This window comes from Salmo salar, chromosome 20 (assembly GCF_965601325.2).
Source record: "Salmo salar chromosome 20, fSalSal1, whole genome shotgun sequence".
Taxonomy (NCBI): domain Eukaryota; kingdom Metazoa; phylum Chordata; class Actinopteri; order Salmoniformes; family Salmonidae; genus Salmo; species Salmo salar.
In genome coordinates this window covers 29,622,114-29,649,930 of record NC_138310.1, presented here as the reverse complement: position 1 = coordinate 29,649,930, position 27,817 = coordinate 29,622,114, and the positions used below count along the sequence as shown (strand labels likewise).

Sequence of the window (27,817 nt, the reverse complement as noted above, 5' to 3'; positions counted from 1 at the left end):
TTCTACACACACACACACACACACACACACACACACACACACACAGAGAGATATAGAGTCATCCTGACAAACCGCTGTCTGGTGAGTAACCCTGTTTGTCTCAGAGTTCCCCTCTTCTGAGCATCAATCTGTCAGCATGGATTAGGGGTTCAGACTGTGGCGTAGCATCCAAACATTTACACAGATGAGCATTGAGAGCATCAGTGTATGACAACAACACCGTTGCACGGAAGGTAGACTAGGCTCACCCGAGAGGAGAAGAGGAGGAGAGCAAAGTCCTTATATGGATGAGGGTGAGACAAACCAGAGAGGAATCAAAAACTGCATTGCAACTACAGTGTAACAGTGTGGTTTGTATATGCATTTACTATTCTGTTCTGTTCTGTTCTATTCTATTCTGTTCTGTTCTGTTCTATTCTATTCTGTTCTATTCTATTCTGTTATATTCTATTCTGTTATATTCTATTCTGTGCATTGGATGAACATCTCATTGAAGAAAATCAAAGCAGAGGGGGAGACAACATGTCACTGGGGAGTTGGAGTCATCCTCCAATTCAAATAAGAATTCCACAGCTGTTTTGCTACTTTACATTAAATGATGTATATGGTACTATACTGCTCAGGTCAGACCAAAGGGCTAAAACACACACATCAACTAATAAGGATCAATAAAGACGTCACCACCAAGACACCAGGTGCGCTGCAAGTGTCTGTCATTCACAACATTTCCAGGATTAAATCTCTTCTTTCCAGGTTTAAATCTCTTTCCAGGCTTAAATCTCTTCTTGTCCCTCTGGAGAATACACACCCTCCCCCCTCCCCTTGCCCCTCAACCCTCTCTGGGAGCATTGTTCCCCTATCATCCGCCTGCCTGGCCAAACAGAGGATATCCACTGGGATGTGTGGCCTGGCTTAAACATTTCACACAGACAAACATTTACACCAAGCATTGTCAGCTTGCATGGTCAACAGTAAACGTCCAGTACTCTACTTATTCAGGTTAAACTATATTTATAAAAGTATGTGGAATCCCCTTCAAATGAGTGGATTTGGCTATTTCAGCCACACCCGTTGCTGACAGGTGTATACAATCAAGCACAGCCATGCAATCTCCATAGACAAACATTGGCAGTAGAATGGCCTTACTGAAGAGATCGGTGACTTTCAACGTGGCACCATCATAGGATGCTACCTTTCCAACAAGTCAGTTCATCAAATTTCTGCCCGCATAGAGCATAACAATCGTCTGTCCTCGGTTGTAATGCTCACTACCGACTTCCAAACTGCCTTTGACAGCAATATCAGTACAATAACTATTTGTCGGGAACTTCATGAAATGGGTTTCCATGACCGAGAAAGTCTTCCAGAAGAGTGGAGGCTGTTATCGCAGCAAACGAGGGACCAACTCCATTTTAATGCTCATGATTTTGGAATGAGATGTTCGATGAGCAGTTGTCCACATACTTTTGGTCATGTAGTGTATATGGCAAGAGAGATATGTTAGTGGAGTTGTCAATACCAGGGGTCAATCCTATTTCAATTCCAGTGGAGGCTGCTGAGGGGAGGATGGCTCATATTAATGGCTGGAACGCAGCGAAAGGACCATGTGTTTGATGTATTTGATACCATTCCACTGATTCTGCTCCAGCCATTACCACGTACCTGTCCTCCCCAATTAAGGTGCCACCATCTCCTGTGTTCAATTCAGTCTGTTCTGAAAAGAAGGGGGCATAATCTATCTGTTCATCAATTGATTTGACCATGTTTGATTAGGCAGTAAAGTAGAGCGACTAACAGAACCACCGGATGTATCCTTGTGCTGGGTGTGGGTGGGTGGAGAGTTGCTATGGAAACAGCAGTGCTTCCTACTCTCAGCTCGATGGCAGGCTAAGTGGAAACAGCCAGTCTATTATCGTAAACAATTTATTGATTGACTTCATCAATTGAGTTGTCAGTCTGACGCAAAAGCAGTGTCCTTGACAATACTGGCCCATGTCCCTGCCAGCTACTGTTCACATGTCTCGCTCATTTCCCTTGACAGTACTAGCGCCCTGTCCCTGCCTCCTACCCTTCACATGACTCGCAGCAGGCTGCTGAGGGGAGAACAGCTCATAATAATTTAAATGTTTTATTTTTTTATTTCACTTTTATTTAACCAGGTAGGCTAGTTGAGAACAAGTTCTCATTTACAACTGCAACCTGGCCAAGATAAAGCAAAGCAGTTCAACACATACAACAGCACAGACTTACACATGGAATAAACAAACATACAGTCAATAATACAGTAGAAAAAAAAGTCTATATACAGTGTGTGCAAATGAGGTAAGATAAGGGAGGTAAGGCAATAAAATAGGCCATAGTGGCAAGGTAATTACGATTTAGCAATTAAACACTGGAGTGATAGATGTGCAGAAGATGAATGTGCAAGTAGAGATACTGGGGTGCAAAGGAGCAAAATAAATAAATAAATACAGTATTGGGGATAAGGTAGTTGGATGGGCTATTTGCAGAGGGGCTATGTACAGGTGCAATGATCTGTGAGCTGCTCTGATAGCTGGTGCTTGAAGTTAGTGAGGGAGGTAAGAGTCTCCAGCTTCAGCGATTTTTGCAGTTCGTTCCAGTCATTGGCAGCAGAGAACTGGAAGGAAAGGCGGCCAAAAGATGAATTGACTTTGGGGGTGACCAGTGCTGCTATGGTGACCAGTGAACTGAGATAAGGCGGGGCTTTACTAGTAAAGTCTTGTAGATGATCTGGAGCCAGTGGGTTTGGCGATGAGTATGAAGCGAGGGCCAGCCAACGAGAGCGTACAGGTCGCAGTGGTGGGTAGTATATTTTGCTTTGGTGACAAAACGGATGGCACTGTGATAGACTGCATCCAATTTGTTGAGTAGAGTGTTGGAGGCTATTTTGTAAATGACATCGCCGAAGTCGAGGATCGGTAGGATGGTCAGTTTTACGAGGGTATGTTTGACAGGATGAGTGAAGGATGCTTTGTTGCGAAGTAGGAAGCCGACTAGATTTAATTTTGGATTGGAGATGCTTAATGTGGGTCTGGAAGGAAAGTTTACAGTCTAACCAGACACCTAGATATTTGTAGTTGTCCACATATTCTAAGTCAGAACCGTCCAGAGTAGTGATGCTAGACGGGCGGGCAGGTGCGGGCAGCGATCGGTTGAAGAGCATGCATTTAGTTTTACTTGCATTTAAGAGCAGTTGGAGGCCACGGAAGGAGAGTTGTATGGCATTGAAGCTCGTCTGGAGGCTAGTTAGCACAGTGTCCAACGAAGGGCCTGAAGTATACAGAATGGTGTCGTCTGCGTAGAGGTGGATCAGAGAATCACTAGCAGCAAGACATTTTAGTCATTTAGCAGACGCTCTTATCCAGAGCGACTTACAGTAGTGAATGCATACATTTCATACAATTTCATACATTTTTTTTGCTGGCCCCCCGTGGGAATCGAACCCACAACCCTGGCGTTGCAAACACCATGCTCTACCAACTGAGCTACAGGGAAGGCTGAGCGACATCGTTGATGTATACAGAAAAGAGAGTCGGCCTGAGAATTGAACCCTGTCTCACCCTCATAGAGGCTGAAGAGGTCCGGACAACAGGCCCTCCGATTTGACACACTGAACTCTATCAGAAGAGTAGTTGGTGAACCAGGCGAGGCAATCAGTTGAGAAACCAAGGCTGTTGAGTCTGCCGATAAGAATGTGGTGATTGACGAGTCGAAAGCCTTGGCCAGGTTGATGAATACGGCTGCACAGTATTGTCTCTTTTCAATGGCAGTTATGATATCGTTTAGGATCTTGAGCGTGGCTGAGGTGCACCTCGGAAGCCAGATTGCATAGCGGAGAAGGTACGGTGGGATTCAAAATGGTCTGTGATCTGTTTGTTAACTTGGCTTTCGAAAGACCTTAGAAAGGCAGGGTAGAATAGATATAGGTCTGTAGCAGTTTGGGTCTAGAGTGTCTCCCCCTTTGAAGAGGGGGATGACTGCGGCAGCTTTAATGGCAAATAATGGCATTAATGGCCGGATCGGCGCAAATGGAATGGCATCAAACATCTGGAAACCATGTGTTTGATGTGTTTGTTACCGTTCCACCAAGTCCGCTCCAGTCATTACCACATGCCCGTTCTCCATAATGAAGTTACCACCAACCTCCTGTGGTTCACACAGGGAGCATCCAAAGCTTTTCGGTTAATGACTGAGAGTGGCCAGATGCACAATGGATACTGTAGTTCTGGAAGGAGGAACACAATATTGTAACTGACTGCCCGGTCTAGAGGGGATCTACGCTGAACAATGTTTCATTGGGTTATGTAAACATTTTTCTATAGCAATGACATCAGCAGGACATACAGCTATTTTACAGTTTTTTACGATTGCTTACACACTAAAATTGAAATTTTCCCACAATTAGCAAAACCTTACACTCAAGGAGCAAAACACAAGGCTAGATTTGCACAACTTTAAGCACATTGTCAGCTTCACACTATTTGCAAAACATTACACACAGTGATTTGCAAAACACTAAACACACTTGTATACATCAGACACAGAAGTATACCATGATGTCACTTCCTTGCAATTCCAAAGCACTGACTGTCAAATTACCACACCTATGAGCCAATCTGTTAAACACAGCCATCAGGTGCACAAACACATGATTGCTACATTGTAGACACACCAATCGGGTTTAAGCACTATAAAAATGCAGCAGGTAGGTTCACCTGCCTTCAACCAAGATGGAAAGAGTCAGAAGAAGAGTGAGGGTGAGAGGAGGAATACACAGAGGAGGAGAAGGAGGTTGAGGTAGAGGCCGAGCCAGAGGTCGAGGAAGACCTGAAGCAGGAGGAGAACGTGCACAAAGAAGAAGAGGACCAAACTTGTCAAATGACATTCGTGCAACACTAGTGGACCATGTTGTGAACCACGGATTGACGCTGAGGGAGGCTGGACTGAGAGTTCAGCCAAATCTTAGCAGATATACAGTGGCATCTGTCATAAGGACTTTTCGACAGGAAAACAGGTAAAAGATCTGTCTACAGTTACAGCAATCAGCCGCTTATTGTATGCACCATATCAGCACTTGTGATACCCCTTCCTGTGACATTGTACAGTAAGTTACATGTATTATTCTCTACATAGGATTGAGGGTCGGGAAGGGGGCCCATATTCACGCAAGAACAAGAGAGAGATAATAAACATGGTTTTGGCCAATAATGCTATCAGGCTCAGAGAACTACAAGCCAACATTATCGGGGACCATGCCATTTTCAATAATGTCCATCAGGTCTCTCAGTCAACACTGGCACGCATCCTGAAAAGACATCAGGTTCAAATGAAACAACTTTATCGAGTGCCTTTTGAGCAGAATTCAGAGAGGGTCAAACGGCTGCGGCATGAGTATGAGGAGGTTTGTATTGTTCACTTTAGCACTGTGATGTTGAATACTGCACACATTACTTTTTTACATTGACTGTATACTAGACCTATCCTGAACTACGCAATCTTGTCTTTCACTGTATTTCAGGGAGTTTTGCAGATGGATGCTGAGGAAATCCTGCATGAATTCATATATATTGATGAGGCATGGTTCAACCTCACAAAAGCAAGAAGGAGAGGCAGAAATATCATTGGCCACAGGGCAACGTGGGGGTAACATCACCCTTTGCGCTGCCATTTCACAGCATGGGGTTCTCCTCCGTCATGCCAAAATGGGCCCTTACAACACACCTCACATTCTCGCATTTTTGGACCGATTGCACCACATTGTCACAGTAGGTAATGAAATGCACCAGATGCAATACACTGTCATCTGGGACAATGTGTCATTCCACCGCTCTGCTTTGGTCCAGAACTGGTTTCAACACCATCCACAGTTGACAGTACTATACCTTCCACCATACTCTCCGTTTCTAAACCCTATGGAAGAGTTTTTCTCTGCATGGCGGTGGAAGGTTTACGATCTCCAGCCCCAGGCTCAGGTACCCCTCATTCAGGCCATGGAGGACGCCTGTGACCAAGTCTACGCCGCAGCTGTGCAAGGATGGATTCGACATTCAAGATGGTTCTTCCCGCATTGTCTTGCTAATGAGGATATTGCTTGTGATGTTGATGAAATTCTCTGGCCAGATCCAGCTAGGCGACGAGATAATGTATAGTATGTTTACTGTAGTATTTTCTGTACAATATTGTCAGTTCTTTTCAGATAATTTTTTATGTTTGTTGTTATTTACTGTAATTGTAACCTGTACTGGATACAGTATTTTACATTTGTCTGTTTGCTGAGCTAACAGTGTTACGCACACTACTGTAGTAGCATGAAAACTGGGACATGTTTTGTTGTGATTCTCCATGTTGACTGATTTGGGTATATGGAGAGAAATGAATGATATTTTCCTCAGTCCGCAGCATTGGTCTTGTGTAGTGTTTATGTAGTTGCACTTTCTCTGTGTACTTCATTTACAGTACTCTAACCACTGACAATTAGACTTGCTAAAAGTGTTTTTGGTTAGCAACATCAGTGTGTAACTGGTTCAAAAAGATTGAAGTCATATGAAATGTGTGTGTTTCGTATGGTAACAAAATATTGTTTTTATGAAGTCGTCTATAGTTTTGACAAAAGTGTTCCATTTTGCAAATGATCTGAAGTGTTGTGCTACTTTGGTGTCGGGTTGTGCTAATTGTGTGTAGTGTTTTGACAAACCGGGCCCTGTTTTCAAAATTGTGCTTAAACAATTGAAAAAAACTGTAAAGAACGGATGGTTAGACGTCAGTTCTTGTGTAACCCGAACAGCAAAGCTATGTTCCCTCTTCAAACCTCTTCTTTACCCCAAAACGACTCTACAGGAGAAGGCTACAGGCTTCAGTAGCTTATCCCAATGAAATGATTCAGAGAATTGATTGAATGGGAACCTCTATCGCATGTTTGTCTGAGTCTGTATGCATGTTTGAGTGTGTGCAAGTGTTTCTCTGTGTGTGTGTCTGTCTAAACGTGTGTGCATGTGCTTCTCTGTGTAGGTGTCTTAGTGTCAGTGTGTGTGTGTAGCTCTGAAATGCCATATCTGTCAGGCCTCACCAGGATTTTGGAGGAAGCCTGAGGGGATCTCTCTCCCCAGATAGACGTCACCATGTGGAGCAGAGCTCTGGCCGTGTGTCTGTGCCAACCCCAGAGGGAGAACCACTGATAACATCTCACATGGCATTTCCCTTTACTAGTGCTGTGCCATGGGGTCTGAAGAAATGCCAGGGGAGCATTGGTTGTCAGAGATATATAACTTAGCTATCAGTTTGATATGCCTGGCTGCTTTGAGTTGCCTCAGAAGTTTCTCATGACCATGTGACATGCACAGGAAAAACCTAGGAAAAACTCCTGTCCCTAGTTCTAACTAAGTAGGATTGTAACTGATGTAGACTTGCCTATGGCTCATGTTCTATTATTTACTGTAGAGAAAGTGAGTGTTGACATGTGCTCCATGGTTTCACTGGCTTGATGAAAACCACGGGGATGCGTTACAATGACTATATGTACACTAGATGACTGATAGGGGGCGCTGTGTTGAAGCCATCGTGCCTCCATCTTGGCACTCCCCCACTGTTGTAAAAAATATTTTGGAAGCTATAGAAATGCATATATTAATGTTTACATTTGTTTTTGCCACATATTCTATTACAGGCACCTTGATGCATACTTTTCATTTATATCATGTGAGCTAAACATACAAATAAAACATATATAAATAAAATAAAATGTATAAAAACATTTTCCTTAGTATAATTCTTTGAGATTACTAATGTTACTGTCTCCACTACAACATAAAAATACTTAAATACATGCAATTTTGTCCTTGAATTTCTATGAATTCTATGAATAATTCTATGAATTATTATGGAGAATTGCTCCTACTGGGGAGTGCCGGTATGGCTGACCGGTGGCTTCAAAGCCTCCGGATGGCCAATACATAGCATCAGCAATCCAGAGTTTATATACATCATTGATGTTTTAGCGACTTGTTGTGGCTTTGTGGAAAACATGTGTGAAGCACCAAGGAGAGGGAGAGGGAGGGAGTGATGGAAAGAGAGAGAGAGGGAGAAAGAGATGCATAGGAATAGATGGAGACTTGGCCATTTATCATCCAGTGTAACAATATCACCATGTTATTTAATGTACCCAAACCTTGTGCTGTGAAAAGAGATGTTACCTTGCAGAGTAATTTGTAAACATCATCATTGCAGCTAAACATGACAGATAGGCCTATATCATCTTGTGTTAGCTGCTGCAATATCTGCAGAGTTACTGTACTATAGACACATTTATCAGAGCATGAAATAGATACTGTCATCATAACTATTGTACATCAAAACATGAACTGTTACCATGGCAATCGAGTCACACTGACCTCCAACATCAATACACTGGAGGACAGTCAGAGTGGATATACTGAACACACTGAATGCTATATTATGCTTGTTTTTAAAGGCTCAGTCTCTGAAGTTATTGTGGAGTTACTCTGGACTTTGACAGTGAGCAGAGCAGAACCCAACATGCCTCAGAGGGAGATGCAGTGTGTGTGTGTGTGGGTCGACCCACACCTTGAAAGCCACGGTGAGTCATGATATAGAGATCTCTGGTCCCCCACCTCCGGAGTTACCTCCATGTGTGTTGTGAAGCGAACCTCAACATGAAGCTGTGTATTTAAACCCTTATCTCACTTGTAGCGTCAGTGTTAGATGCTCCACCAGTCTGTATTTAGCCCGTCACAGCTAGCAGTGTTCCTCTGGAATGCCCACCAACCCCTTGCACATAGCTGATCTGTTTCCTCCCAACCAGGGGAAGATCCTGTTGTTTCTCTCTGGTTATCCCTCAGGCAGATGGAGGCTAATGAATGTGTGTTGGAGAAATTAGCATTAGCTGTAAACACTGATACCTGCCACTGATAATTGTGTTTGCTTCGTAATTGTCTGGCCAGATATCAAGTATATGTCTCTGCTAGACAAACAATAAATACCAAAGCCAAATAGCTTTGAGCTGTGTGTGCTTGCTTATAAACACCATTCATGTTTTGGGAATTAAAAGAAAGCGAGGGCAACTTGAGTTTGGCCTGACAGAACATTATTAAAACAAACGTAGATTTCATGATGACAAACAAGAATGGAATGTCACTTCCACAATAATGGATTAACACATTAGAAGGTTGGTCTATCCACGCCCAGTAGTTGACTTTTAACCCTCCTAATTCCAATGCTGACTGTGACATTCACCCAGTAAAAACACTCCCATGTAGCTCATAAACACTGTTGAGTCGGAGAAACACAAGATAAATAAATAGATGATGGTTTTAGATCGATAATACACACTTTTGTCTCCCTGGGAATTTGACCTCAAACTGTTGCCATACTAATATTGCTGTGGCATTTCTATCCTGTTTAGTTGATAAGTGCCAGGCTGATGTGTTCAGGCTGATGCGTTCAGTAGTGAAATACAAAAAAAATGGTGTGTGTTTTAATGATATTGTAGAGTGAGGGCCAACAGCCAAAGTTTGTCCAAACATATTGGCAAAGGCCATAAGGTGTTCACATGCAGGGAGGCTACTACAGCATATGTTGGAAGAACAGGCTTGTAACACACTGCTGTGTAAGAACAGTAGCATATTTTCTCTCTGTTTTATAAATGACTTTCTGAGGGAGAGAAGTTGACCTCTGTGTGGCATGCAGTAGCAGATGCCAGGCTGTTGCCAAATCTAATGAATGTCATTGATTGTTGAGATCCTGTGACAGCAGCAGAATCATTACTTGGGTGGACTGAGAGGAGGGGAAATTTCAAGCAAGTTGCAACTCAATGTGCTGCTAAAACACATCTACAGTATTGTGTTCATAAATCACCACCACAATGTATATAGCAAGCTTGTTAAACACCAGTAAATTAGCCTAACTTTAACATTTAGTCCAACTAACTATCAATACTAGGCTTAATCCTTGTTTTGTGCTTGGTGTTGTTCACATTACAGATGAATCTGCCTCATTGACAGGAAAAGATACACGCTAGCATGTGACAGATGTATGTCCTGGAGAGGGGAACAGGATATCCCTTCACTTCAAGGAAGTCCGCTCTGCCTCCTGACGTCATACAATGGAAGGAAAAGCAGACCCACCTCTGGAGAGCAGTGGTCAGCCTTGTGCACCTCTCACGCCATACTGCTACATTATGCATATTTATGATGCATACATGTTAGATGTCAGTCACGCCCGTCATCCGTCAGCCTACAAATACATTGATCTTGTCATAAATACTCATGAACCATGACAGTTGTTACGACACTCCGACAACGCAGGTTGTGTACCAAGTCTTTTCAATTTATTGGTTTGTCATAGATTTTTTCATTCATCCACTACTGTGGATGAGCTGTCAATCATCATATTAATCTGACTGAAGTGTCAGTCAATGGAGTGGACGTCATCTCTGGGGATACATCTGTTAGGCTGAAGTTACCCATATGCACAGATCTAGGATCAGCTTACACTGCCCAATCCTAAAGTTAACCAATAGAGGGAAAACTCAAAACTGACCTTAGGTCAGCGTCCAAGGGAAACTACATTGTACTCAGTTAGGCTCAAGGGATGCTGCCATTTTACTGTCTGGATTTAGCAGGAACTGATTGGCTGGGTATTGGCAGACTGTCATGGCATTGTGGGTACTCACATGCATACCCATTTTACTAGCCCTGGTTCTCGTTGCCAACCAGGCCCAGAGGGTAGAGCCAAGCTGAACAGCCATCCCTCCTGCACTGCCAAGCTGCATGAATGGGCAGGACTAGATACACCCATTAGCTCTGTGTGCCCTGTCAAATACCAGGAGAGGGTACAGTACAGCTGAATTCTCACATCTGGAACCGTGCTCTGCTCTCTGACATACGCAGGCTTGCATGGAGAGCTTACAATATGCATGAGCCAGATTAAAACCTATTCACTTGTTTTCACTTTTATTATGAGTGGAATGGTTTGTATTAATGGTTTGGGATTTGTGATTAAACACTATCAAGGTTAATACAATATGATCAGAATGTGATTTTGAAAATCTTTTTTTGTTTATTGAGAAGTCTGTCTTAATAACTCACACAATGGAATAGGTACAAACTTACAGGTTCATGTCTGGTTCAAAGCTTAGTCTTATATTTATCATCTAAATATGTGGCTCTGGTTCAAAGAACGTACAGTTACATACAGCAAAGAGGAACTTAGTAATTGCTTCCTTCCCTCAGTGTGCACTTACCAGTTTAAAAAAAAGAGTGTACTGTGGGGAAGAAAGTTACTCCAACTGTGAACTGACGTAATGTTCCCCATTTGGTACTTACTGTAACAATAATCATACGGTATAAAATCCAAGACTCAGAACTTGTGAATTAAACATTACCAAAGGCAGCTGTAATCTTGGAGTTAGGGTAGCAGCATATGAAAATACACTGTTCTATTTGTGACACAGGCTACTTTAAAGAAGCTGTGAGTCACACTTTCGCCCAGAAAAACACTTTGTGACGATAGTTGAGGGAGAAAGATCCCCTTTGGCACCCTAGCTTAGAGATTCTCTTGCTAAGCCTGTGCACATGTTAGGATCTCTCTGCTGATAATGTTACATGAAGCAGCTTGTGTTTGAAGAAGCTGAAGAACCTGCATAATCTGAAGTGAACAGATTGTTGTCAGACACTGACACTCCCAAGAACATCTTCTGAGCTTAGTCTTTATGTTAGGACTGAACTCCACTATCTAAATGGATTTTTAAATGAGCTAGGCTGCTGTAAATTATTAATGTTGGTTAAGAAATCCTCTAAGATTGTGCAACTCGGGCAGTCTCTTATGCTGACTCAATAACAGTTGGATTAAGGTACCTCTAGAAGCTGATCTATGGTCAAATTGATATTTTACCCTCTAATTGTTGAGATTAGGATGGAAAGACGCTCAACTGATCCTAGATCTGTGCCAACCATTGAGGTGGTATCATGCAACTCCTTCCATTCTATCCAACGTACTATTCCTTTTCTGCAGGATGTTCGACCTCCTGAAATGTGTTTGGATGTGGAGAAGAGGGGGTATATTGGTCTTGGCGTGCATGGCATGCATCACATCATTTGATGTCAGCGTTTGGAGTTTATTTGTGTAACTCTGACCGAAGGAACCAGCGACTCCAGAGGCTGTCGATGTCAAACCACATGAACTGAGACCTGGAAGTGTCATAAATAATTCCTGTTCCTTCCTCTTGTACTTCCTGCCTTGTCTCGTTGTGTGTTCATGTTTATGTATGAGGAGCATGTATAATTTACCTTCAAGACAGTCACTCAAGCATCCCGAGTGGCACATTGCAGTGCTGAGGTGCCACTACAGCCTGAGGTTTGATCCTCCGACACAGTGATGCAGCTGGCTTCTGGGTTAAGCGGGCAGTGTGTTAAGAAACAGTGCAGCTTGGCGCCTCTCCCAAGCCCATTGGAGAGTTGCAGCGATGAGACAAGATTGTAACTAGTAATTGGATATCACAAAATTGGGGAGAAAAATGGGGTACAATTTTAAAAAGACAGTCATTCAAGATGGATATCCAAGATAATACATGTTTAACCTGTCTTTACATAATGCCTGGAGGGGCAAAGATATTCGATCAATGCAGATGACGCATCATGTACAGTAATTGAGGTTCGCTGTATACATAATTTCTCTTAGCACGCACGCACGCACGCGCGCGCGCGCGCACACACACACACACACACACACACACACACACACACACACACACACACACACACACACACACACACACACACACACACACACACACACACACACACACACACACACACACCACACACACACACACACACACACACACACACACACACACACACACACACACACAGGATTCAGTGCCTTGGCTGACAAGACAACCATTTTAAAGACACTCCACTTTCAGCTCTGAATACCTCATGGTTCACTGACGCTCTCAGGCTCTGCTGTTAATAACAGAACCTGTCAACAACAGACAAGTCATTTTTCAGGAAGGGAATAAATAAATGGTGGGAAATTTAATCCAGCTCAATGTTAAAACGCTATCTCAGTAAACGCTATTATTACATTATCATTATCATCAATTCTATGCTATGCAATGCTGAACATCTGTGAATTTTAAATGGAGGGTGAGCTAGGGACAGGCCCCATCAGAACAGAATGGGAAGATGAATAGACAGGCAGAGCTGAGGTCAGAGGCAGGCTGACGGGGAGAACCACGTCAAGGACCAGGCTGTCACTAGGACTGTATGTCTCTCTCTTACGTAACCAAAGTCCTTCCCATAGAAATAGAATTCTTGATCGAGCTCTACCTGTTTCTATGGATACGAAGTCAAACAAGGTGAAAGCAAATATCATACAATTACAAATTAGTAATTCAATAGGATCTCTATGGGAAAGATGATCTTAAATAGTCAAACAGGAACATCAAGCACTGATGCAATAATTACCGTGGCATAATTTTACTACATTTATTTTAATTAATTAATTGAACCATTATTTTATCAGGGAGTCATAGTGACACCAAGGTCTCTTTTACAGATGAGCCCTGAATTACAGAAATGACAGAATATACACATATCAAAATATAAATACCAAATGCAAGCAGAAAGAAAAACAGTCATAAAAAACAAACTCATTTATCAGTAATAAGGTCCTCAATCAGCTTTCTCAATCGCCCCAGAGGCACTAAAACATCACATTTAGAACATTTTGAAGATTGTTCCACAAATAAGGTGCAAGAAAACTAAAACCTGATTTACCTAACTCAGTAGAGACCAAAATCATTTCCAGAGTTAACATCCCTGAGACTGGGTGTGGTAACCCATAAGTCTAAAGTGTAGTGATGATGTTAGGTACAGTGGGAGTTTTTGTAAAAGGGGGGTTGTCCTTACAAAGCAATTTTGAACGGCCATCAATTGAGAAAGCAAAAGAATGGACAATCTGAAAGTATAAATTCAGTATATTCTCAAGCATTACACTCATCCACCCACCCTCAACCTCATCCAGCCTTACCTTCGTATACCTTTACCATCCACCCTCACAACAACCAATTCAAGCAGCTATTTCCGGTGAGGAAATAGAAGTATTGTGTTATTTTCCAGCTCCAATGTCAATTTTGACCAGTGCTGCACTCTGAATCCTCGTCAAGCTTCCTCAATTCACCAAAGTGCTTTAACAGACGCTCACGTCTCCCTTACATCCCTCTAGTCTCCATCCTCTGTTCCCTGACATGTGAATGCGCTGGAAACTGCTGACATGGGAAACTAGTAAAAATGTAACTGTAGGAATGTTAATGCAAGTGAGTTTAAAGTATAATGTATTGCCTGAGGCGTTGTAGAATTCATTCTGTCAGTATTTCAAAGTTCTTTATCAAAACACCCAGGAAACGTTTTACACCTGGGGAGAGTTTCACTAAGACAGGTAGTTCATTGTATCTCTAAGAATAGCAACCATTTCATAGCAATCTTTAAAACACAATTCAACCATAAACGCTTGAAATAAAGACAGACCATTTGATATGTGCAAACCCCAATAACTCAGTCATATCACAGAACATATTTTTTGAAAAAGTTGTATATTTATTAAATACTTCACTTTTGTACACAATAAGTTATTTTTTTCCAATGTCTAACAGTGTAATGGCTCTTCTTGTATGATCAACATCATTCTTCCCCCTCCTTCACAGTCAAACAGCCATGTCCATCTGTCCTCACAGAGAATGAATCACAGTTTGAAGTTAGCTACTGTTTCTCCCCACACACAGCCTCCCCTCCCTCTGCAGAAGTGCTGTGTACATTACAGTCCTCTAGTGTAGGGTTTCCCAAACTCGGTCCTGGGGCCTCCCCTGGGGCCACGTTTAGTTTTTTTGCCCTAGCATTACACAGCTGATTCAAATAATCAAAGCTTGATGATGAATTGGTTATTTGAATCAGCTGTGTATTGCTCGGGACTAAAAACAAAAAGGTGCACCAGGGGAGGCCCCAGGACCGAGTTTGAAGCATCCATCAGCCCTTATGGTTCTACTTTCATTAGAAAAATAACAATAACATAACAGTTTTATCTGGTTCCAGCCCAGTGTTATTGTCCTCTTCACTTCCACACTCTTCCTCAAAAACAGATGGTTTTCACATTCGTACCTCCATCCCCTCATCATAACATAACATCCAGTCATCTTATCCTCCGATTATCAACATACACATCCGCCCTTTTTCTGTTCAAAGTCCTTGTGCTCAATACACTGTCCTATCCAGAGTCTCTCCATACAGATTCAGCTGCACCTCTGCTGATAGATTGGCAAAGGTTACCAATCAGTAGTCCATTGCTTTACACAGGTCCGACCCCATTCACTGTCCCACCACCTGCCGCTGCTTCCTGGTTCAGTTGCAGCGCTGCAGTAGCATGCTGAAGTCTGTCCGGCTGTATAAACGGTTCCCCGCGTGGTGCTGCTTCCTGGTTCAGTTGCAGCGCTGCAGCAGCATGTTGAGTGAGTACTCCATGCGTTGGCGCAGGTCTGCGGGGCAGCCGGAGGTGAGCAGGGAGCTCAGCCTGAAGGTGGTGGACACACGCTCCTCGTTGATGTATGTCAGCATGTACTCCTCCCTCTGGGTGCACAGGATGATCTTGGTGTGGTCGTGGTAGAAGTTGACCTGTTAGAGAAAGATATGGATATATATGGTTTGATAAAGTACTGAAAATACAACAAATAGCATAATACCAACATTACTGTAGATTGTCTCATATTTGACCCCCCTGGGAAACTGATGAACAGTGTGCCTGAAATGTAGAATAAGTACATTTGGGTTCTTATCTGAAAATATATCTATGAGTCTATAGAAGACAATAACTGATTTGAATAGTTAGCTGATGTATGTGTCATGCATTTACATGAAGTGTTCTGTGGATTTACCATAGCTGCACTTTGTTATGTGTTTCTTAGTTGAGAGTAATGTCTATTTTGGCTGTGATGATGTGTGTGTTTACCTGAAACGTGCCGTCGTTGAAGAGCATCATGAGGGCACGGTCAGACTTGAGCCACTGCAGCAGGTAGAGTCTGGGCATGTGCGTGTCTGGCTGGCTCACCAGGTCTCCACCCTACACAGCAAACACAGGAACAGGTTTTATCATTAGACTGAGAGAAGACTAGGAAAAAGGAAAGAGGAGGAGGGGAAGAAAGACGACAGAGGGAGCGAGCAGTACAGGAAAGGAGAGGGGGGCAGGAAAGGAGATTGGAGGACCGGGAGGAAGGACAGGAAAGGAGGATTTTTGGGGGAAATGGTAACAGTAGGAAGAAATTACTGACAGGATAGATAGAATAGAGAGATTGTCAAAGATAGGAACAACAGGAAAGGAAAAGAGAGGAATAGAGGATGAGAGGAGAGGCTAGACTTACATCCATCAGGTTCTCTTCCATGTAGTGGGCGAAGTACTTGAGGACGGTCACCTGACCTACGAAGTGCTCAGGCACGTCAGATGTGGAGAACACAGAGCACTGACCCAACTCTGCATAGTAGTGGACAGTCCTACAGACAGAGAGAAGAGACAGAGGGAAAAGAGAGTTAGCAACCAAAATAAACACTTGCCGGTTTCTGAAGGACAAGATGCATGCCAAACATGTATTTATCAGTATGACAGCAAAAAGACCTTCTCTGTCGCTTACTTTTTGTTGACTTTTACATCTGAAGCCGGCAATACTTTCCACTTCTGTTAATTTACACCCATCAAGCACTTTGATGTTCAATCTGACAGCTGAATGTTAAAACCCATAGAGCCTAAACAATCTCCAACTAAGGTCTGAGTGATGTGTGATAAAGAGAACAGAGTACGCACTTCTTATCTGCGAGGAGGCTCATGTGTGTCCCGTTGTTGAACAGAACGCCCACTATGTGGTCTGAGAGCTGGTAGCCAAAGCCATACTTGTTGGAGTAGTCCACCCACTTAGTGACCCACTGCAGGTTACTGCACTCTGTCCCATTGGGGATGTCATCTGCTAGAGACAGAAAGGTAGTTGTGATTAAAACAAAATTCAACCATATGCAATAACAAAGGGAGTCCCACTTTATGATATTAACTTAAATTGGTGTTGAATTCATTTCTTTACATGGTAGTAAGTACTACAGTATAATTACACTGTACCTGCCTTATTTCAACAAACTCATGTCTCATCTCCAGGATTATAAGTGCATTAGGCTTACCTTTGGGCATGTTTTCCAGGCATCCTCTGAGAACGCTGGTGATTGTCTCAGCCACACTGCCAGTGGTGCTGTCCTCAAGACATTCACTACTGCTGCTGCAGCTACCCAGACTGCCCCTGACAATAAGCCGGATGGTGTCTCGCGTCGTCGGGGGCAGGCCCTCTGTTGCCAGGGCGACAGGCCTCCCAGCAGATGGTGACGGTGGCCTTCCATCCTGAGGTGAGGAGAAAGAGGGAGGGGTTAAATAACATGGCCTCACACTTTCCTTTATCATGATTCAGTATTTCCTCATACAATTGCTTTTCCATAACCTGACTTCTCACTACTCCCCTAACTTGACTTTCTATTTTATTTCATCATGACTATCATGGTCAAATAGAGAGTGATGAGCTTCTCACCTCAGTCATCTGTTTGCTCTGCTGCTGCTGGCTGATAACCGTCTTCTTTAGATCATGTCGAAGCTTGTAGATCTCCTCTTCCTCTTTGGTGAGTTTATCTACCAGAGACAACACACAGTCAGCAAATATTCTGGATGGCCTCACCCTGCAGCCTCTCATTCATACCAGATGTGTGGTTAGATAGGAAATCTGCCAAAAATGCTCATGATACATCAGTGGATTTACGACACCACAGCTTTAATCACCACTTGTTAATTAGCAACATTGTATAATATCATTTTATGAGGTAAACAAGTACTAACTGATTTAATAATTGGCGACATTGGCTAAGGCTGTCTTATGAGGAGAATGATTGATATACTCACTCAGAGTCTCGTAGTATTTGACCTTGTCTCTCTTCCCGCCGAAAAGGGCAGCCGCGGCCTTCTTGAAGAAGCTCTTGGCAGGGCTGGAGACGTGGAACTCTGGAGCGGAGTGGCAGCAACTAGCAGGAAGACGCTCTGGCACGAAACCCTGGAAGGAGGGAGAGAGAGATGTTAGGAGAATGAAAAGGTGCAGATAGACGAATAATCATATCATAAGTAGGAAACAGAATGTTAAAACAAAATGAGATTTGCAGTCTCATGCTCCATACGGTACAGAGAGAGCAAGAGAGAGAGGCTGAGTGAGGGCTAGCTAACTCACCTGTGAGAAGAAGTCATGGCGCAGTATGTGGTCCAGGTGAGGTCTGTCCTCCGGGGCCTTGGCCAGGAGGCTGGAGATGAGCTGTTTGGCCTGGGGCGACAGGGAGGAGGGCAGGGAGTAACGCGCCTCCCGTATACACCTGTACGTCTCCTTCAGATTGGTGGTCTCGAACGGGGGTCTGCCCAGGAGCATGGTGTACCTGGAGAACGGAGGGGGAGACTTGGTTGGTGACTGGTTGGCATAACAGTGTATTTACATATGGAATGGAATTTTACAGCGATGTCTATTGACAAAAAACTCGAAATAAAATAAAATGTACTCACATGACACAACCCAGGGCCCAGACGTCTGACTCACAGCCGTGGCCCTGCTTGTTGAGCACCTCAGGGGACAGGTAGTTGGGAGTCCCACAGATGGTCTTCCTCCTGTTCCCAGCAGGCTCTAGCTTGGCAGCCAGCCCAAAATCTCCCACCTTCAGCTCCATCGACTCACTCACAAAGAAGTTACCTAGGGGGGAGAAGAAGATTACTAATATTATACCTTTTACTGAGTCATCAATAACATAAAGTGGTTGGTTTACAGATTGACAGGTGTAGGTTGCAGGTTTGAATCCCTCTGCATAGTGCTTGGCAAAGCCGATTGAATGATAACGACTCTGGCTTCTATTGTGTCTCTTGCCATAGATGCTTACCAAGTTTGAGGTCTCTGTGTAGGATCTCTTGTTCATGCAGGTACTTCAGCCCTGAGACGATCTGACGGAGGTAGTATCGCACTTCAGGCTCTGTGAGCACTTTGCGTGCCTTCAGGATATGTGCCAAAGACTGTACAAAGATAAGATGGGAATAAATATTAGATCAGTCAAGGCAGTCTATGGAAAATAAGAACATCTCTTTCACATTAGCCAGAGATGGGATTATTTTCTGTTTCCCCATTTTATTTCTGCTGCCCAGTAAGGGCTGTAGTTTTGAGGTGCTGCTACTGTATGCAGGAATTTCTCAGTCCAGTTCAGTAATAAAGGCTTCGTATTCAAGTGTAGCGGTTAACACTCACTCTTCTACTGCAGTATTCCAGGAGGATGTAGATGTTATCTTTATCCTCGAAATGATGGTAAAAGTGCACGATGTGTTTATGGTGGAGAACTCTGTGTAGCTCGATTTCCCTGTCAATCTATGGAGAAGATATATCATAGTGATTATTAAAAGCAATTAATTAATTAATTAATTAATTAATTATCCAAAAGTCCTGGACATTCAGTTTCAATCTATATAGGCATTATAATACATGATGCATAGTGGTGCGCGCTCTTACCTTTTCCCGTTGGTGCGGTTTGGAGACGCGCGTGTGGGGAATAATTTTCGCTGCATAAACTTTACTCGTAGACAGGTCGGTCATCTCATAGCACTTGGCGAAACCTCCCTGAAAAGAAAATAACACAATCATATTGATAATCATATTTACCAGGTTCCTCTAACGTGTCCATGCTTTGGAATAACAGCGTACTATTCCCAAAGTAGACACTTATAAAGAACCATATTGTCTTTGCGTAATTTGCGTTTTGCTGTAATTCACTGATGGCTACCTTTCCCAGAACTTTCCCACGGCAGTAACATTTCCCGGTGGCAGGATCCGTGATAATCTTCGACATCTCTGCAGGTGCATGACCGTGGTCCTCAGTTCTCTTTCTCCGCAGTTCACAGGACCCGGGTTGGTTGGGCTCATACATCCTGTTACTATTCGTTGGCTGTTGAGAGATATTCCTCAGTAATTCCATAGCGAGGTGATGACTTCGCTGCTCGTACTCTGAATGCAGTCAAGAGTGCTTGGGTTTATATGCAGCCTGGTCTCATTGACTAGCCAGAATGATATCGTAGGCCCCGCCCCTTTGTCTGGCTGGCTGGCTGGACGACGTCACTCTAGAGGTCCGGTAGAGCTCCCTCACAGTGAGGCCTGGCATGTTAATGACTGATGTTCATATGCTTACGATAAAGGAAAAGGCTTGGATAAAATGAAAAATATTTACCCAATCTTGCAACGCTAAATATTAATAATCATCATCATTATAATCTGCATTACCATTACATCATCATCAACACCATATACTCAGTGTCAAGGTGTGGGACAGTGTCACATAATATTCACAATTATATCAAGCACAAGCAAAATCTTGATAACAACTAATCAAATCTGATAGTTGGGTGAATCAGTGATGAAAACCAAATGGTTAAATCATGTTTTCTGTATGTACAGTATTAATCAATCAAATGTATTAATAAAGCCCTTTTTACATCAGCCGATGTCACAAAGTGCTATACAGAAACCCAGCCTAAAACCCCAAACAGCAAGCAATGCAGAAGTGTATTTATTTATTTAACTAGGCAAGTCAGTTAAGAACAAATTCTTATTTACAACGACAGCCTAGGAACCATGGGTTAACTGCCTTGTTCAGGGGCAGAACGACAGATATTTACCTTGGGGATTCGATCTAGCAACCTTTCTGTTACTGGCCCAACACTCTAACCACAAGGCTACCTGCTGCCCCATGTAGAAGCATGGGGTCTAGGAAAAACTCCCTAGAAAGGCAGGAACCTAGGAAGAAACCTAGAGAGGAATCAGGCTCTGAGGGGTGGCCAGTCCTCTTCTGGCTGTGCAGGGTTGAGATTATAACAGTACATGGCCAAGATGTTTAAATGTTCATAGATGACCAGAAGGGTCAGATAATAATAATAATCACAGTGTTTGTAGAGGGTGCAACAGGTCAGCACCTCAGGAGTAAATGTCAGTTGGCTTTCCATAGCCGAACATTCAGAGTTAGACACAGCAGTATGTGTTGTAAAATCATATACATTGCTACAGCGCATAGAAATGCTACAAAATTGTGAGTGTAAATTAATACAACTGTGGCTTTCTGCCACTCTGATTTTCATTTGAGGTTCTAGCACCATCAGGTGGTTATTTTACAGTCCTCCAGGTTGGAATACAGTTTTACGATCTGCCAGTGTGTCAGAGCAGATTACCATAGTTCCTGGGCACAGCCATGGGTACTTTGTGGTGTACAGCAGAGCCCTCGGCAGGCTTTAGATCTGTGGGTTATGATCACATTGACCCAGGCTCCCAGTGGAGACCGTGTGCTGCCTTGATTTCCAAATGGCACCCTATTCCCTACATAGCACACTACTTTTGACAAGATACCGATGGGCCCTGGTAAAAAGTAATGCACTATATAAGAAATTGGGTGCCATTTGGGATGCACAAACCTTCCCACCTCCTGTGTGACTGCTTCTGTCTGCTGACTAAGGGGGGAGACATGCACATGGGACATGCAAAGCCCCCACCCTCTCCATATCTAAACAGGAGTTGGCTTAAGAATTTGCCCATGTTTCCCTCACCGGTCTACTACTGTTCCTCTGCTCTCTCCTGCCTGCTTGGCATGTGGAAAGACAATACAACTAACGCGCCTTTTAAGTTAGAGTGGGGATGATATGATATGAAGTCAGACAAATGCTGGGCTCTCTACTGTATGTCCTGCTCTAATCTCTATATCAATGTGCACTGGCCAGTACAGTGATCAGCTTGGATAACTAATGCTTTTCTAGCTTTTTCCATAGTAGCCTCCTGCAACTCAGTGGAAGTGAAAATGACTAGGCCTACAGAATGGACATTTTATAAGACAATAACCCAGCTGGGAACAAAAAACATTGTCAACATCATCCAGAAAATAGAATTGTATTAATTTCTCTCACAGTTTGCAACCTTCCTTTCACACCACAGTGGGAAAGACTCATTTACATAATTACTTCAAATGCTCTGCATATTTGTTCTCACAGGACATACAGTATCTGGCACCTGGTTTAATTACAGTGTAAGGACATGTTTATAATTCCCTTCCTTTACATTTGACCAATGAAGCTTGGCACACAGCTCACCCTTCATATATTGTTCAATAAATCAACAAACTGCTCTTGCTAGTATTACAATGTGTGGATGAAGCTCTTAATTTGGCATTAGCAAAAACACGAGATGAACTGCTACAAAAAAGACCCACTAAAGCTAAAGAACACTGTAATGTTCACCTCCACATGTACTTTGAACTGGCGCAGAGTGGGAGATGCTGTCATGAAACACTGGTATGTTTTATCATCGGACCCAGCTTTGCCAACTGAATTTAACAATCCACGGTTTATTGTATATAGGAAGTAGAAATTTCCGTGAGAAATTGGTCCATGCCAACTGCCAGCCACAAAAGAAAATGAGCCGGGCTCTTTAACGCCCTCTTCCGAATGGTAACTATAAATGCTGAGGTTGTGCACAGTGCAACAATATGATGAAGTGTGAATATTTCTGCCACCCACATACAAGAAAATGGTTTCAAATAAATGACATTATTACGTGCTCTACCACCCATGTTATTTACATGATTAAATGTCCATGTGGGCTGTGTTCTGTAGGTAAAACCTCTGGTTCTCTCAAACAGACAATTAGTGAACATAAAAGTTCAATCAGGAGAAACGACAGGTATAATTTAGTCACAGTACATTTTAAAGACCAAAAACATGACACTTCTACCTTTAGATTTTGTGGCATAGAGGAAGTTAAGATATCAGACAGGGGAGGTGATATTAATAATACTCTGAGCAAAAGAGAATGTTTGGGGATTTTCACCCTCCAGACATTATTTCCTAAAGGTCTTAATGATGAAATGCCTTTATACGTTATGTTGTAAATGTGAACATGAATTAATGCCACCATTTCAAATTACTCTGATGTTTTTCTTGCGCTGTAACCAATGATTTATGAAAACTTGCTTGATGGGTCGATGTCCTCATTGTGGTTTTACAGACGTGTTTGATATGTTTTATGTAAACACTTAAGTAAGCGTTACCAAATATAACAATGTGCATTTCATAAATATTCTAATAATTTTCCCTCAACTCCAATCCCATTCAATGCATTGAACGGATGTGGGTGGAGCTAGGTCTACATAAGGGTGTAAAAACATTTTTTTTAACTCACAAAAGCTCTGAGGAAGGCCTTGAGGCCGATATGTAAAGCTTATTAAAGAGCAGTGATACTATCAAGAGCAGTGTGCAGGTTTCTTCTTTTTTCTCATCTTGTTCAACTGTTACCATGTACCTGCAAAAAAGATAGCTGAGATGTGCGAGTGCCTTTAGAATTTTGAATAAATCAAAAAACAAAATGTAAACAAAGACAGAAGCAGTTGGCGATACTGGGTTTGTGGTTTGATTGGGGTGTTAATTAGCATATATTGGATTTGGTGTGAACCAGTGAATGACATTAGAATTAATCCAGTCATCGATGCACAGTATAAGGTCATCCGGTCATGCCTGGCCCAGGGCTGAGCGTACAGTGCTGATGTCATAGGCCCAGGCCTGGTCGAGGCCGTCTCCCTGCGAGGCTCGGTGGGGCCACTGGGGGAAGGGGAAGCGGCAGGCGATGACACGCGCGTCATCAGGAAGCTCCCTCAGAAGCTTCTCACCCAGCACCTCCATCTGAGGACCAATCAAAGAGGCTGGTTTTAGTCATCAACCAATCAGAGCAACAATCTCTTGTCAAATGATCCATCACACCCAATCATTTCTGAGTTAAGACTATTTGAATATAATTTAGTTATTAAAAATCTAATTGTAGAACTAATCGTATTATAAGAGCAGGAATTGTTTTTGCTGTGCAGAGGCCTTGCATGGATAGAACACTTACCAATCCTGGGGCTAGGAATACAGTCACGTTGTTGTAGTTTGACAAATCAGTCTATCAAATGAAAGAGAGAAAACTCATTTAGTAAAGAGTATGTGTCTAATAAACACAATGTTGAAGAACTATACTGTACCTTCCAGAAGTCTTTGTTGACAAAGTTTGCCTGGCTGGGTGGTACTCCTGTCCAGCGTGCCTTCACTCTAGCATATGCCAGCAACATGGAGTTGATCTCAAATCCAGTACACTGGAGGCCAACAGAGTAGGCAGCAAACACCTAAGACAAGAAGGTAGAGGGAAGTTGAGTCATACAACTACCTATAACTTCACTGCAGCAAAAGAGTGACTCCACTATAATTTGTCTGTTGCTTGTTGTCCTCGCCACACAAAATGCCTTGCTAGAACAGAGAGAAATGTAAGTGTCAGACTCAGTATGTGTCCCAAATGGCATCTTATTCCCTATATAGTCCACTAAGAAGTACACAATATAGGGCAGAGGGTGCTATTTGGAACACAGCCTCTACTGTTCATAGCAGAGAGTTTTATTTCACCAGAGCCAACTCACCAGTCTCCCGTCTCCTGATCCCAGATCAACTAGTTGGCCTCTGCGTCCCTCCAGCAGCTGCATGGCGTTTACGATCTGAGCTTTACTCGAGGGCAGGTAAGGCACCTGTATGAAAATAATTTTGCCAGTCAATAATATTGGCCATAATATGGGAGACAGTTAGCCTGATCCCAGAATTGATTGTATTTTTTCTAACTCCATTGGTCATTGTCCAGCCAAACATGACATCGATTGACAAGAAGTTGGCATGTAGCACAAACAGACTGGGCCTCAGGCTAGGAGACGGGGTATGTGGGAGACGCCACTGAGTTGTATATCACCTTAATTGGTTCAGGTAGGACATACTTATCCCTTGGGGTTTTACAGTTGTAGACTAATACAGCACTACTGTAACAAAAACTAAGGCAAGGGGATTGAATGGAGACTGGCTAATGTCAACAATTCAGCTGCATAGGTGGAAAAAGCCTTGCAAAGGGCCTTGCACATACAATATGGAGACATCAATGACCCAGCCAAGACAAGACAAGGCCCAGCAAAGACATTCATACAAAGGGTTGTTAAGATGTGGGCGATCCAATCTATCTTCTATTCTTTATGGCCCTGACCCCCCCCCCCCCCCCCCCAAATCCCTTGGTTTGTATTACCCCAATTCGTGATCAACTGTGCCTGACGATAAAGTGCTCTTGTCTGATGATGATGAACTGATGGTGAAGAGAGTAGCACAGGATCTATTAATCAAAAACACTGCATCATGGCGTAATTGGAAAAAACATCTGAAAAAAAACGTCAAAAATATTTGACTTACCACATACACCCCTTTCTCAATTTGAAAGCTCCATGAAACACACACGGAGCATTCCAAGACAAGCAGCAAAGCATTCTTAAGAGTATTACTGTTTATTGATTTCAATGCCCTTCCTGAGCACATGAGATGTACCTTGAGTCTTCTTGGCACTTTGCGGAAGCCAGGAAGGGCAAACATAGTCCACATCCCGTAGAGGCCAGCGAGCAAAGCCCCAGTAGCAACTGTCAGGATGGGGTTGTCCTTACTGCTATGGACCATCCTGGAGCCTTGATCCTGGAGAATGAATTCTGTGGAGTCCTCCATGATAAACTGTCTCTATTAGGCTACATAAAGCAGTGGTTAGCATTCATATTTGTACTGTACTAGGCCAATCAAAACAGCAGAGGCAACAGTCAGGTAGACAGGGATAGGCTTAATGTCTTGATTCATTGTTTATTTTTGACACAATCATAAATAAATACCTGAACACAAAAGTTGTTACCGGTATTCAAAGTAGTTGTAACGCAATGCAAATATAGTTTCTCTGATATTGACATTTGCAACGTATCAAAGACATCGACAATTAATAAAGTAGTTAAATAGACATGCAAGGATTGAAGCCCCCAGCAGAGGGTGCCATAGTGTTATATGATCGTGCAAAGCACTTTCTAGAAAACTTTTGTTTACGAAACTTCAGTCATCAAAATCTTTTCAAACATAACAATTTTTCAAAGCGAACCTGCTACTATATCAATGCATGCGTTAATATTGGTGAGTTGATCATTACCCAAGATGTTTCGCAAGATATTTCCCACATATGTTATACACGTTGATTCTGTAAGCCTATGTATGTTTTATAGAACATTTTGCAGACACATTTGGAGACGAGAAAACATGTGTTGTAATATTATTTCACGACATAAATTGGTTACTTAAGATAATTGCACAAATGTTGCACAAATAGGCTACAATTTAGTAAAACACGCACATTAGGCTTTGCAACTGCGACCTACCTGAAGCGCCCCCGTCTCAGCAATCCCTTATTTTATAGGTCAATGAGCCATCCAGGCGGTCAGTAGACATCAATCAAAAGGCCAGACGCTTAATTCTCGCCCATGAGTCATTAATAAATAACACACCCAATCAAATCTGTTCCTGGTACATGGATAGGTAATTTGCTTTCCATAACTGAGGTTACCAACAACTAAAGAATGCGTAGTGGCCACGCTACAGCCAATGAAATTGCCTATCTCATTATGTAACCTTTGTTGTGTCTGGTAGTGTCGTTAAGTAACCCAATATAACATTTTAATTAGATATATTGACTGAAACACTTATATATTTACATAACACAATCTAGTCTGATGTAGGCCAAATGAATTAGGCTTTATAGGGCAACATGGAAGACTTCAAAGTCATATTTATTTTCATAATGGCACTGGAAATGCGCAGAGACTTTTTCCTGTTTCTCCAGTTTTGCCTTTTGTCTGCAGTACATTCACAAATCAGCTTTGGGTGTGCAGTAGATTCAGCCTATTATCATAATGGCATGTGAAAAATACAGAAGGTTATTGTGACCTTAACTCAGACTAGTCTGACAACCTGATTCCTCCCAGCATTTTGTTCTCCTCAGGACTGTAAGAAATAGCAACATAGATTAGGTGTGGTCTAGTTGATCACAATAGTAACCATGGGATAGCCTGGTCCCAGAATGGTTTGTACTCTTGCCAACTCCATTGCTGGCATTGTTTGTCATGGCCATGAGTGACAGGGAGGTGGCATGAAAGCACAAACAGACTGACACTCAGGCGAGTCAGACTAGAAATAGCAACAGAGAACAGGTGCGGTCCAGTTGTCTAGAACAGTAGCCATGGGAGCCTGGCACAGAGGATATATGGGCTGAATGAAATGTGGAGGGGCTGTTGACTATGATGACATATTATTTTATATTGGAAATGGAAAGGGGGACACCTAGTCAGTTGTACAACTGAATGCCTTCAACTGAAATGTGTCTTCCGCATTTAACCCAACCCCTCTGAATCAGAGAGGTGCGGGGGCTGCCTTAATCGACATCCATATATACACTACCGTTCAAAAGTTTGGGGTCACTTAGAAATGTCCTTGTTTTTGAAAGAACAGCACATTTGTTGTCCATTAAAATAACATCAAATTGATCAGAAATACAGTGTAGACATTGTTAATGTTGTAAATGACTATTTACTATAATTACTATCCAAGTTGGTGTGACATTGGCACAATATTTCCCACATTTTCTAACATCCCCCATCCATGGTTTAAAGTCAATATTGCAAATCTCATAAAGGCCATACCTAGATTTTTGAATTTGCTGTATTTTGCTGTATAGGCCTACCCCTATATAATTTTTCCATTATGATTTTATCTATTTTCCATAATGATGATAAAGGCA

General features: G+C 42.6%; 2 protein-coding genes across 4 annotated transcripts; both read right to left on the bottom strand.

The window, feature by feature from the left end:
* Positions 1-14,613: 14,613 nt before the first annotated feature.
* On the bottom strand, positions 14,614-20,144 carry plk2b (polo-like kinase 2b (Drosophila)). Of its 3 annotated transcripts, XR_014381828.1 has the most exons (14): positions 19,911-20,144; positions 19,640-19,747; positions 19,382-19,498; positions 19,023-19,152; positions 18,655-18,838; positions 18,332-18,530; positions 18,013-18,160; positions 17,648-17,745; positions 17,250-17,463; positions 16,885-17,044; positions 16,448-16,577; positions 16,039-16,149; positions 15,058-15,704; positions 14,614-14,897 (listed from the first exon to the last, which is right to left on the bottom strand). XR_014381828.1 is itself a non-coding variant. In XM_014161414.3 (13 exons), exons 1-13 carry the CDS (start codon positions 20,100-20,102, stop codon positions 15,513-15,515), a joined length of 1,983 nt encoding a protein of 660 aa, XP_014016889.1. In that variant the 5' UTR covers positions 20,103-20,144; the 3' UTR covers positions 14,614-15,512. The 3 variants fall into 3 exon arrangements, 2 of the variants coding, with proteins under 2 accessions (XP_014016889.1, XP_014016890.1); XM_014161414.3 differs by having other exon boundaries at positions 14,614-15,704; XM_014161415.3 differs by having other exon boundaries at positions 14,614-15,704; positions 16,885-17,041.
* Positions 20,145-23,488: 3,344 nt separating this feature from the next.
* si:dkey-190g11.3 (adenine nucleotide translocase lysine N-methyltransferase) lies at positions 23,489-26,660 on the bottom strand. Its single transcript, XM_014161592.3, has 6 exons — positions 26,403-26,660; positions 25,543-25,733; positions 24,606-24,710; positions 24,177-24,317; positions 24,047-24,097; positions 23,489-23,838 (listed from the first exon to the last, which is right to left on the bottom strand). The coding sequence occupies exons 2-6, from the start codon at positions 25,711-25,713 to the stop codon at positions 23,668-23,670; spliced, it is 639 nt and encodes a 212-aa protein (XP_014017067.1). The 5' UTR covers positions 25,714-25,733; positions 26,403-26,660; the 3' UTR covers positions 23,489-23,667.
* Positions 26,661-27,817: the final 1,157 nt, after the last annotated feature.